At 49.5% G+C, this 12,473-nt stretch overlaps 1 protein-coding gene across 11 annotated transcripts in view; it reads right to left on the bottom strand.

Moving 5' to 3' along the window:
• The window catches only part of HMGXB4 (HMG-box containing 4), a 148,764-nt gene that overhangs the window by 60,178 nt on the left and 76,113 nt on the right, over nt 1-12,473 (bottom strand). For 10 of the 11 annotated variants that reach the window (XM_063940574.1, XM_063940573.1, XM_063940580.1 and 7 more), the window contains one exon: nt 8,954-9,102. In XM_063940574.1, the coding sequence (XP_063796644.1) occupies nt 8,954-9,102 (149 nt within the window). The remainder of the gene's footprint in view (nt 1-8,953; nt 9,103-12,473) is intronic. The other variant, XM_063940579.1, reaches the window with a different exon arrangement.

Below are 12,473 nucleotides of genomic sequence, written 5' to 3'. Positions count from 1 at the left end.
GATGCCTTTCTTCTTTTAAGAATCATCTTTTCGGCCATTACCTTGGTAAAGGCCCGGGGTGCCGTGGATAATTCAACGGCAGCGTCTGAAACTGATATTGACAGTTCTGTATCACGAACCAGAGGTACCCTTGTTGAGAAGGGCAAATTTGGACATGGAGGTAATCCTTGATGTCCAGGGACACCATATAGTCCCCTTTTTTCCGGTTCTCTATCACTGCTTTGAGTGACTCCATCTTGATTTGAACCTTTTTATGTAAGTGTTCAAAGATTTCAGATTTAGACTATGTCTCACCAAGCCTTCTGGCTTCAGTACCACAATATAGTGTGGAAGACTAATACCCTTTTCCTTGTTGTAGGAGGGGTACTTTGATTATCACCTGCTGGAAATACAGCTTGTGAATTTTTTTCCAATACTGCCTCCCTGTCGGAGGGAGCCGTTGGTAAAGCAGGCTTTAGGAACCTGCGAGGAAAAATTGTCTCGACTCTCCAATCTGTACCCCTGGGATAATACTTGTACGATCTAGGGGTCAACTTGCGAGTGATCCCACTGCGCGCTGAGACTCTTGAGACTACCCCCCCACTGGTGGAGGGCTTCTTTTCCTGGGAAGGGGCTGCCTGCTGCAGTCTACTTCCCTTTCCTCTATGTCTGGGCAGATATGACTGGCCTTTTGCCCGCTTGCCCACATGGGAACGGAAGGATTGAGGCTGAAAAGACAGTGTCTTTTTCTGCTGAGATGTAACTTGGGGTAAAAAGGTTGGATTTCCCAGCTGTAGCCGTGGCCCCCAGGTCCGATGGACCGACCCCAAATAACTCCTTCCCTTTATACGGCAATACTTCCATGTGCCGTATGGGATCTGTATCACCTGACCACTGTCGTGTCCATGACATCTTCTGGGAGATATGGACAACGCACTTATCTTGATGCCAGAGTGCAAATATCCCTCTGTGCATCTCGCATACATATATATATAGAATGCATCCTATTAAATGCTCTATATCAATAAAATATTTTTAGTCAGGGAATTCGACCAAGCCAACCCAGCACTGCATCTCCAGGCTGATGGCGATCGCTGGTCGCAGTATAACCACCGTATGTGTGTATATACTTTTTAGGATATTTTTCCAGCTGCCTATCAGCTGGCTCCTTGAGGGCGGCCGTATCTGGAGACGGTAACGCCACTTGATAAGCGTGTGAGCGCCTTATCCACCCTAAGGGGTGTTTCCCAACGCGCCCTAACTTCTGGCGGGAAAGGGTATAACGCCAATATTTGCTATCGGGGTAAACCCACGCATCATCACACACTTCATCTTATTTTATCTGATTCAGGAAAAACTACAGGTAGTTTTTTCACTTCCACATAATACCCATCTTTTGTGGTACTTGTAGTATCAGAAATATGTAACACCTCCTTCATTGCCCTTAACGTGTGGCCCTAATGAGGAATACGTTTGTTTATTCACCGTCGACACTGGATTCAGTGTCCGTGTCTGTGTCTGTGTCGACCGACTGAGGTAAATGGGCGTTTTTTTAAAAACCCCTGACGGTGATTCTGAGACGCCTGGACCGGTACTAATTGTTTGTCGGCCGTCTCATGTCGTCAACCGACCTTGCAGCGTGTTGACATTCTCACGTAATTCCCTAAATAAGCCATCCATTCCGGTGTCGACTCCCTAGAGAGTGACATCACCTTACAGGCAATTTCTCCGCCTCCTCCAACATCGTCCTCATACATGTCGACACACACGTACCGACACACAGCACACACACCTGGAATGCTCTGACAGAGGACAGGACCCACTAGCCCTTTGGAGAGACAGAGGGAGAGTTTGCCAGCACACACCAAAAAAACGCTATAATTACATAGGGACAACCTTATATAAGTGTTTCTCCCTAATAGCATCTTTATATATATATATTTATATCGCCAATTAGTGCCCCCCCTCTCTGTTTAAACCCTGTTTCTGTAGTGCAGTGCAGGGGAGAGCCTGGGAGCCTTCTCTCCAGCCTTTCTGTGAGAGAAAATGGCGCTGTGTGCTGAGGAGATAGGCCCCGCCCCTTTTCCGGCGGGCTCGTCTCCCGCTCTTTAGTGAAGTTTGGCAGGGGTTAAATATCTCCATATAGCCTCTGGGGGCTATATGTGAGGTATTTTTAGCCAGTATATAGGTTTACATTTGCCTCCCAGGGCGCCCCCCCCCAGCGCCCTGCACCCTCAGTGACTGCGTGTGAAGTGTGCTGAGAGGAAAATGGCGCACAGCTGCAGTGCTGTGCGCTACCTTTAGAAGACTGCAAGGGTCTTCAGCCGCCGATTCTGGACCTCTTCTTACTTCAGCATCTGCAAGGGGGCCGGCGGCGCGGCTCCGGTGACCATCCAGGCTGTACCTGTGATCGTCCCTCTGGAGCTGATGTCCAGTAGCCAAGAAGCCAATCCATCCTGCACGCAGGTGAGTTCACTTCTTCTCCCCTCTGTCCCTCGTTGCAGTGATCCTGTTGCCAGCAGGACTCACTGTAAAATAAAAAACCTAAGCTAAACTTTCTCTAAGCAGCTCTTTAGGAGAGCCACCTAGAATTGCACCCTTCTCGGCCGGGCACAAAAATCTAACTGGAGTCTGGAGGAGGGTCATAGGGGGAGGAGCCAGTGCACACCACCTGATCGGAAAGCTTTACTTTTGTGCCCTGTCTCCTGCGGAGCCGCTATCCCCCATGGTCCTTTCAGGAACCCCAGCATCCACTAGGACGATAGAGAAATTTAAAGTGCACTGGCTCCTTTGTGACACGCCTGGTTGAACTGACATGGAATGACCCAGGGGCCAATGCAGAGTTGATCAGAAGTAAGCTGTAAATACACCGGTATTTTGTGCACAGAACTTAATTCAGATATTTGCCCATATACAGAGTACATATCTGCAAATCATTACATATTTGCACTAGCCTTATCTGTGGAGCATAAGACCAGCCTAAAAATAGGTGTATTTCTGAGTTTGCACAACGTTGCATAGGCCACATTTCTACTAACATGCCCTCACTAAACTTTGTTTTGGGGCAAACACCCTGTTCTAATCCAGCCACTCCTCCTTCAGCAATAAGACATCAGCCCAAAGTGCTTACTGTCCTCATGTCCTAAGACAAAGTAAGTCTGACCACTTTGTAGCTGGAACCTGCATTCTCCTGGTAAAGAAGCAGCACAAAGCAAAGTGTACATTGTATTTAAATCTAAAAACAAGTTTTATGGTAAGAACTTACCTTTGTTAAAACTCTTTCTGCGAGGTACACTGGGCTCCACAAGGAAAGACATAGGGGTGTAGAGTAGGCTCTTGATCCGTATCACCAACAGGCTCAAAAGCTTTGACTGTACCCAGAATGCATAGCACCGCCTCCTCTATAACCCCGCCTCCCTGCACAGGAGCTCAGTTTTTAGTTAACCAGCCCAATGCAGTAGCAGAAAAAGGGACGACAACAGTTTGTAGCCACATACACCACACTCTCACGACAGCAGAAGTGTCAGCGGCTAATGCCATATCAACCCAAAGAAGCTAAGTGCGTCAGGGTGGGCGCCTTGTGGAGCCCAGTGTACCTCGCAGAGAGAGTTTTAACAAAGGTAAGTTCTTACCATAAAACTCGTTTTCTGCTGCGGGGTACACTGGGCTCCACAAGGAAAGATATAGGGGATGTCCTAAAGCAGTTCCTTATGGGAGGGGACGCACTGTAGCGGGCACAAGAACCCGGCGTCCAAAGGAAGCATCCTGGGAAGCGGCAGTATCGAAGGCATTGAACCTTATGAACGTGTTCACTGAGGACCACGTAGCCGCCTTGCACAATTGTTCAAGGGTCGCACCACGGCGGGCCGCCCAAGAAGGTCCAACAGACAGAGTAGAATGGACCGTAATGTGAGCAGGAGCTGATAGACCAGCCCTCACATAAACATGTGCAATCACCATTCTAATCCATCTGGCCAAAGTTTGCTTGTGAGCAGGCCAGCCCTGCTGAAGAAAGGCCAACAACTTGGCTATACTAAACTTGGAAGCGTCATAATCGTTAGATGCGCACCAAACAAAGTAAGAATGCCAGACCCTATAGTAAATCCGAGCAGACAACGGTTTCCGGGCCCGCTACATAGTTTGAATGACCGCCTCAGAAAACCCTTTAGCCCTCAAGACGAAAGCTTCAAGAGCCATGCCGTCAAAGACAGCCGGGATAGGTCCTGGTAGACACAGGGGCCCTGAACGAGGAGGTCTGGGCGTTGTGGAAGTAGAATTGGACGCTCTGACGATAGGCCCTGCAGGTCCGAGAACCAGTGCCGTCTGAGCCACGCTGGAGCTATGAGAAGCAGAATTCCTCTCTCTTGCTTGAACGTCCGAATTACCCTGGGCAGGAGTGACACCGGAGGGAACACGTATGGCAGCCGAAACCTCCATGGCACCGCCAGCACATCCACGAATGCTGCTTGAGGATCCCTTGTCCTTGCTCCGAAGACCGGAACATTGTGATTGTGTCGAGACGCTATCAGATCTACGTCTGGAAGGCCCCACTTTTCCACTAGGAGTTGAAACACTTCTGGATGGAGGCCCCACTCGCCGGCATGTACGTCCTGACGACTGAGAAAGTCCGCTTCCCAATTCAGGACTCCCGGAATGAATATTGCCGATATGGCCGGTAGATGGCGTTCCGCCTAATGTAGAATCCGTGAGACTTCCTTCATTGCCAAACGACTTTGAGTGCCGCCTTGATGATTTATGTAAGCCACTGTGGTGGCGTTGTCCGACTGTACTTGAACAGGACAGTTATGAACTAAATGCTGGGCCAGGTTCAAACGCATTGAAGACTGCCCGCAATTCCAGCATGTTGATCGAGAGGAGAGATTCCTCCTTGGTCCACCGAGCCTGAAGGGAGTGTTGCTCCAGCAATGCTCCCCAACCTCTGAGACTGGCATCTGTCGGCAACAGGACCCAGTCGGATATCCAGAAGGGACGGCCCCTGCACAATCGTTGGTCCTGGAGCCACCAGTGCAGCGACAGACGGACCTCCGGAGTCAATGAGATCATGTGAGACCTGATCCGGTGAGGCAGGCCGTCCCACTTGGCTAGAATCAGCCTCTGGAGGGGACGAGAATGAAATTGAGCATACTCCACTATGTCGAATGCTGATACCATGAGGCCCAGCACCTGCATCGCCGAATGTATCGACACTTGCAGACGAGAAAGGAAGCAACGAATCCTGCCCTGAAGCTTCAGGACTTTCTCCTGAAACAAGAACAACCGCTGGTTGTGAGTGTCCAATAGCGCTCCCAGGTGCACCATGCTCTGAGCAGGGACCAGGGAGGATTTCTTCCAGTTGATGAGCCACCCGTGGGCTTGTAGAAACTGGACAGTCATATCCAAATGACGTAGGAGAATTTCTGGGGAATTTGCCAGGATTAACAAGTCGTCCAGATACGGCATTATCCTGACCCCTTGACGGCGGAGTACCACCGTCATCACCAACATAACTTTGGTGAAGACTCGCGGAGCCGTAGTTAAACCAAAAGGTAACGCCCGATACTGGTAATGGAGGTTGCCAATCGCACACCTCAGGTATTACTGATGTGACACTGCTATAGGAATATGCAGGTAAGCATCCTGTATGTCCAGGGAGACCATGTAGTCCCCAGGTTCCAAGGCCAGAACTATACAGCGAAGGGTTTCCATACAGAACTTTGAAACTTTCACAAAACTGTTCAATGCCTTGATGTTGAGAATGGGCCGGGAGGACCCATTCGGTTTCGGGACCGGAAACAGCGGAGAGTAGTACCCCCGGTCCCTCTGAGCAAGAGGCACCTGTACTACGACTCCTGTATCCAGGAGGGTCTGTACCACCGAATGTAGAGTGTTTGCCTTTGTCTGGTCCAACGGGACGTCTGTCCGGCAAAACTGATGAGGGGGTCGGTTTTGGAAGGCTATGGCGTAACCTCGAGTGCCGACTTCCCGTACCCAGGCATCTGAAGTGGTCTCCAACCATTCCTGGGTATACCCTAGAAGCCGGCCCCCCAGCCTGGGATCCCCCAGGGAGGAGGCCCGCCCCGTCATGCGGCAGGCTTATCGGTCTTGGAAGCTGGCTGACGGGCAGCCAAGGCTCTTTTGGGCTTTGGCTTACCAGGTTTGGAAGCGCGGGCCTGCTTGTTGTACGCCTGACCTTTTGCTTTACCTGAAGGACGAAAGGAAGTACCTTTAGCCTTCGACACAGAAGGAGCGGTACTTGGCAGACAGGCAGTTTTGGCAGTAGCAAAGTCAGCCACTATCTTATTTAAGTCCTCCCCAAATAGAATATCTCCCTTGAAAGGGAGTACCTCCAGGGTTTTTCTAGAGTCCAGATCCACAGACCAGGATCTCAGCCACAATATCCGGTGAGCCAGGACGGATGTAGTAGAGGCCTTGGCTGCTAGGATACCGGCATCAGAAGCCGCCTCTTTAATATAGTGCTGCAATAGTGGGCCTTTGTGCAGCACCTGTGAGGGTGTAAATCGCTTTCAGACAACCCTCCACACGTTTATCCGTAGGCTCTTTTAGAGACGTGACGGTAGTGACAGGTAGAGCAGAGGAAACCATCATCCTAGCCACATGTGAGAGTCTACTGGAGGAGGCGTTTCACAATTTTTAGACAGCTCTGGCGCGAGGGGATAGCGAGCCAGCATCTTCTTTTGAGGCACAAACTTCTTTCCCGGGTTTCCCCAGGGTTCCTGACGTATATCCACTAGGTGGTCAGAGTGAGGTAAAACTTGTTTAACCACCTTCTGACGCTTGAACTTATCTGGTTTCTTAGGAGGGGCGGATGGCTCGGGATCATCCGTAATCTGTAAAATCAACTTAATAGCCTCCAAAAGATCAGGAACATCCACATGTGAACTACCCTCCCCATCAGCAGTATCTGTGTCAGAATCTGTGGGGTCAGTGTAAACGCCATCTTCATCAAACGAGGTGTCAGTGACAGCAGTGGATTGTGAGGAGATAAGAGCTCGCTTAGAGGACCCCTTGGTCTTAGGCGAGCGAGGGTCAGAATTTTTAGGAGTCAAGGACTGGTTCAACTTCATCAATTGAGCAGATAAATTTTCCGCCCAAGGCGGGTTAGCCGCGGGGACCACATACGGTTGCACCGGCATAGGAGGTCCCAAAGGGGGTGTTAGTTTAGTAACTAGCGTACGTAGAAGCGTGGAGAAAGTAGCCCACGGTGGGTCATTATGTACCCTTGTTGCCACAGTCCCACTGGGGTGCAAGGAGCCCCCAGAACCAGAGCCCACAGCTGCTATAGTCTCCTCATAGGGATCTGTGGCTTCAGCAACACCGGCAGTGTGTTCCGCCCCAGAACCGTTACCTTCAGAAGCAGACATGATATAATTTGCAGTATCAGGTAACACAGTACAATTGGCAGCAGCACAATACCTCTTACCCAAACCCCTGCGCTGTGTAGTCAGCACAAGCAGAGATACAGGAGAGATATGGTGACTAAAATCACAGAGAAAAATATGTATTAGAGTATATCTTGTGAAAAGCCTATATAATTATAAAACCTGACGCACCAGGTTATAGAATATAGGGATAGCAAGTTGAGTGAGAGACACGAAATGGAAATCACTCAGTAAGCTAATGCACACACACATATAGTCACAGTTAAACAATGCAGAGGTTATTACTAACAATAATACTGCACTGGACCAGCTTATATAGCCAATAGATATAACACTGCACAGTAAGAACTGGATGTATATCACAGGGTACCTGTACCAGAGAACCCCGACTAAATGCACTCTTTCTTAACTAACACTGTCTAATTGACATGTAGAATACTTAAGTGTCATGTAAAGTCACAGCGCTGACAACCAGGCGGCTTTACACAGGAGGATTTGCCCAAGCAGTCCCAGGAACAGTGTAGCTGAGAGAAATGGCGCCCAAACACTGACAGGGAGTGAGGGAGAGACAGATATGCAGCTCCAGGGCGGGAACATTTGCTGGAAATGGCGCCCTGGGGCTGGGGGAGGGGCTCCAGGTCTAAGCCTTATCTCCCTGCTGGCAAAACCACTGGGTACTGTGGGCTACTAGTAAAACGGTTTTAAGGAAAAACCTGACCTGTCCCATGCCCTGGTGATCTAGTGGGATTGCCTGTACTGCCACAGTGTCCACCGCCAGCGCGCGCGGCCCGCCTCCCACTGACCGCACCGGATCGCGATAAAGTACGGGTCCCGCGAGCGGGACCCACTCACCACCTCCCGAAGCGCGGCCACGCGATCCCGGAGAGCCCCAGTCGTGTGTGCCAGAAGAAAACCGGAGCCTCCTGCTGTAGGTACCCGGCAACCAGGGCTCGGGAGTGTACAGCGCTGCTGGGGAGAGATGGAGCTGCAGCAGTGAATGTCTCCAGACATGTACACACTGCTGCAGCCCTTGAAGTCTTCACTTTTCTTCTCAAAAAACTCTTCTTAGGGCTGCCCAGAGCAGCCCCTCTGTTATGTGCCTGCTATCTGCGGCACCAACTACAAAACTGAGCTCCTGTGCAGGGAGGCGGGGTTATAGAGGAGGCGGCGCTATGCATTCTGGGAACAGTCAAAGCTTTTGAGCCTGTTGGTGCCACGGATCAAGATCCTACTCTACACCCCTATGTCTTTCCTTGTGGAGCCCAGTGTACCCCGCAGCAGAAATAACATTTATAAACAGGTTACAGGTACATTGCTACATTTTATAACTATGTCATTCATAATGAAATCTGATATCTAGTCAGAAATTATTTAACTTTAACAGTGAGGTGAGACTAGTGTAGTACCATTAGCACTACAAACCATACTGAGAGCCAAAGGAAGCCAACTGGCTAGCAGCTTAACAGGCCTGTAATAGGAGGACGACACAGCAACAAGTTCCTTGAAGACTTCAGCAACTCTCCAACAGGGTGTCGTGCACCTTGGATTGGAGCACATGAAATCAAATTTCTCACCTTAGGTCTCTTTTTTGATGACTTACGGACCTGCTCAGCGATCTCTTCCTCCTCGCGCAGTAGGTCTTTGTAGGAACGCTTTTTCTCCCGCTGGCTTCTGCCAGCCGCCAAACCCACATCATCCATCCCACGTTCTGTGTCCAAACTTTCTGAAGATAGAATAGAGGTGGTAAGAGAAAGTAAAATATTTATCCAACCTGAAGGCAACAAGCTATTACTACAGAGTCTGCTCATCAGACGGATGGCTTTTCTGTTTCCGCACTACAGACAGACCAAGAACAAAAATGTTATAGATGTTAAATAAATAATACCGGTTGAGCCTCCCATATCCAAAATGACCAGAAGTATATTGGATATCAGATTTTCCCATATTTTAGAATATTTGCATACCATAGTAAGATATCTTGGGGGTGAGACTCAAGTCTAACACAGAATACATTTATTTCTCTTTCATCCACTAGGGGACACTGCAGTCCTATACAGTAGGGGTGTGAAGCTTTGAACCGGAGGTGTGGCACAATCTTAAATTAGCATTGTCTGCACAGCCGGCTCCTCCCCCTTCACATCCCTCCTCCCTCAGTTTGAAAAATTGTGCTGGAGGCACAACGTGGAGCACTTGAGCTCCTGACTAAAAATCTAAAAGGGGCTGCGTAACCCTAATAAAGGGGGGACAAAGCTACCTAATTTCAGAGAGACAAAGATCCCTATTGAAGGGACCTGCATCTCTCCACAGGAGATCCTCCAAAATCAACTAATAGTGAGTACTGGTCGAACAAGCTTAGGCTAGGGTCTTCCAGTTAGTAAAAGTATTTTTTTTTCTTTTCTTTCTCTCTCTCTTATAACTTTAATGTGAATACTGTGTAAAACTCCCTTGTATACAGCTAATCAGGGAGGAAGGGCAGAGCGATGGTGGCCGGCGCATGGGGGACTTAGTGCGGTGCGGGACTCAGCCTGTCTTCCCTGTAAGCAGTGGGGGACGGCGGAAGCGGCGCGCTGCACAGTACAAGAGACCCACGGGCAGAGCGGAGCACAGGCGCCGCTACGGGAGACGGATCCGTCGTGCGCGCCAGCCGGCGGCCCCAGGGCGAGCTGCACACTACAGTGACCCACGGGCGGAGCGGAGCACAGGCGCCGTTACGGGAGACGGACCCGTTGCGCGCCAGCCGGCGGGTCCGGAGCGCGCTGTATAGCGGCAGAGAATCAGTAAAAGCACTTAAGGCACTTCAATGTTAATAACAGTGCGGCAGGCCACATCTTTTTATAATAACTTACATTAGTGGGGGCCATGTTTATTCGTTTTGGCGCCAGGCTGAGGTGAGGGATGGGTCCTCCCCCTCCCCCACCAGTAGTGTACATAAGGGAAAGTTTATTAATAAAGGAATTAACTCCCCCTGCTGCACGGCCTGGATAGTGCATGCATTAAGATAGTAGAAAGAGGGTTAGGCAACAGCTCCCTCTGCTGGTGAAATGTATATAGACAATGGGGGTAATTCCAAGTTGATCGCAGCAGGAAATTTTTTAGCAGTTGGGCAAAACCATGTGCACTGCAGGGGGGGCAGATATAACACTTTCATAGAGAGTTAGATTTGGGTGGGTTATTTTGTTTCTGTGCAGGGTAAATACTGGCTGCTATATTTTTACACTGCAATCTAGATTGCAAAATAAACACACCACACCCAAATCTAGCTCTCTCTGCACATATTAAATCTGCCTCCCCTGCAGTGCACATGGTTTTGCCCAACTGCTAAAAAATGTCCAGCTGCGATCAACTTGGAATTACCCCCAATATACGAGGATCTCCTGATAAGTAATCAAACTTTACAAATTATATTTTCAAGGGACGTCTGTTTCAAAGATCCCGGAGAAAATACACAGAAGCAAGCCAACTCTAACATCGTAGCTGATTTACAGTTGGGGTGTGAGGGTTGCGAGTCGGCTGGTGTTTTATTTTTTATTTTAAATTTTTGACCTGTTCCTTTTATAGAGAAAAAGGGGACAGGTAATTCCAGCCGGATCCAATACCCTCGCTTCCGTCATCTCCCAGTCTTTCTCTTCCTAGTTTAAAGGGTGAAAGCGCTGCGTAATACCCTGGTAAGGGGTTTTAAAAAAGAAAAACAACATGTCTAAGGCTACCAAGACCTCAAAGACCTCCTGTTTGTACGAAATGTAACAAGAAGAGCACGCGGGTTGGCAGCTCCGGGGTGTGCGACTCCTGCTTAGACAAGGACGCTCCACCTGGGAGCAGTGCTCTGGCTAAGGCTTGGAAAGACCACCGTGCTAATAGAATCTCCAAGGAAATGGCAGAATCCCGCAAGCAGCAATCAGAATGGGTTGCAGGATTCTCAGACAATGGAGTAATTTCTCATTAAGTTAACACCGCCCGCACACGCTGAGACGAGTGTGCGCACGGCTGTTAAAATAACTCTTCCTCTTATACCAGAATCTGAGGAGGAAGAAGGTTTGCTTCTGGATACGGAAGAAGGTGAGTTAATTGAACCTAACCTAGACGCCGATTTTCCAGAAGAAGACTCGGCGATCTCGGGTCTGGATTCCTTAATTGACGCGGTAAAGGACATCCTAAGCTTTAAGGAAGAGGAAGTCCGGGAGCCGGAAGATTTCGATTTGTTCGAATCACAGAAGCCGCGTTCAGCAGCGTTCCCCATTCCTAAATCCCTCCAATCTCAGATGAAGGAGGCTTGGAAACAACCTGACAAACGTTTTCAATTTCCGAAACGTTTTCAGGTAACTTACCCCCTACCTAAGGGTGTAATGGACAAGTGGGAGTCTCCGCCGGTAGTGGATGCTTCACTAGGAAGATTGTCAAAGAAGACAATCTTGCCAATTCCTAACGTAACTACTTTAAAGGATGCGTCCGACCGTAAAGTTGACACGGCGTTGAAATCAATGTTTGTAGCAGCAGGTGCAGCGCAGAGACCTGCGATCGTCTGTACTTGGGTCAACAAAGCCATGGGTGCATGGTCCGGCCGTATTGTACAAGCTATTGAGGAGGAAAATAGCTTAGAAGAGATTACACAGCTGGCGGAACACATTCGAGAATCTGCTTCATACTTGTGTCAAGCTTCTAAGGATATTAGCAGAATAGCATCGCGCATATCTGCATCGGCCATATCGGCTAGAAGGATTTTATGGCTCAGAGAATGGCAAGGTGACTCTGACACCAAGAAGGCAGTAGAATCCATTCCCTTTGGGGGTGAAATGCTGTTCGGACCAGAGTTGGACAAGTGGATTTCGCAGGCTACAGCGGGGAAGTCCACTTTTCTGCCCACTCCTTATACGAGAACCGCTCCACAAACTAGGAGAGGTTATTCGGGACCATATTTTACTTCATTTAGATCACAGTCCTTTCGAGCCAGAGGTAGGGGTTTCGGTGCACAAGCACGCGGGGGCAGAGGTAGAGGCCGCTCGCAGGCAGCAACCAGAAAGCAGGATAAACCTGCTGACAAGACCGTGGCATGACGGCCTCCCAGCTCACCTAGGGTCCCCCTTGGTGGGCGGCCGA

The sequence above is a fragment of the Pseudophryne corroboree genome, chromosome 9 (genome assembly GCF_028390025.1).
Source record: "Pseudophryne corroboree isolate aPseCor3 chromosome 9, aPseCor3.hap2, whole genome shotgun sequence".
In the NCBI taxonomy this organism is placed as follows: Eukaryota; Metazoa; Chordata; class Amphibia; order Anura; family Myobatrachidae; genus Pseudophryne; species Pseudophryne corroboree.
Note: the sequence above shows the minus strand (reverse complement) of the source record. Positions and strands in the feature narration are given on the sequence as shown.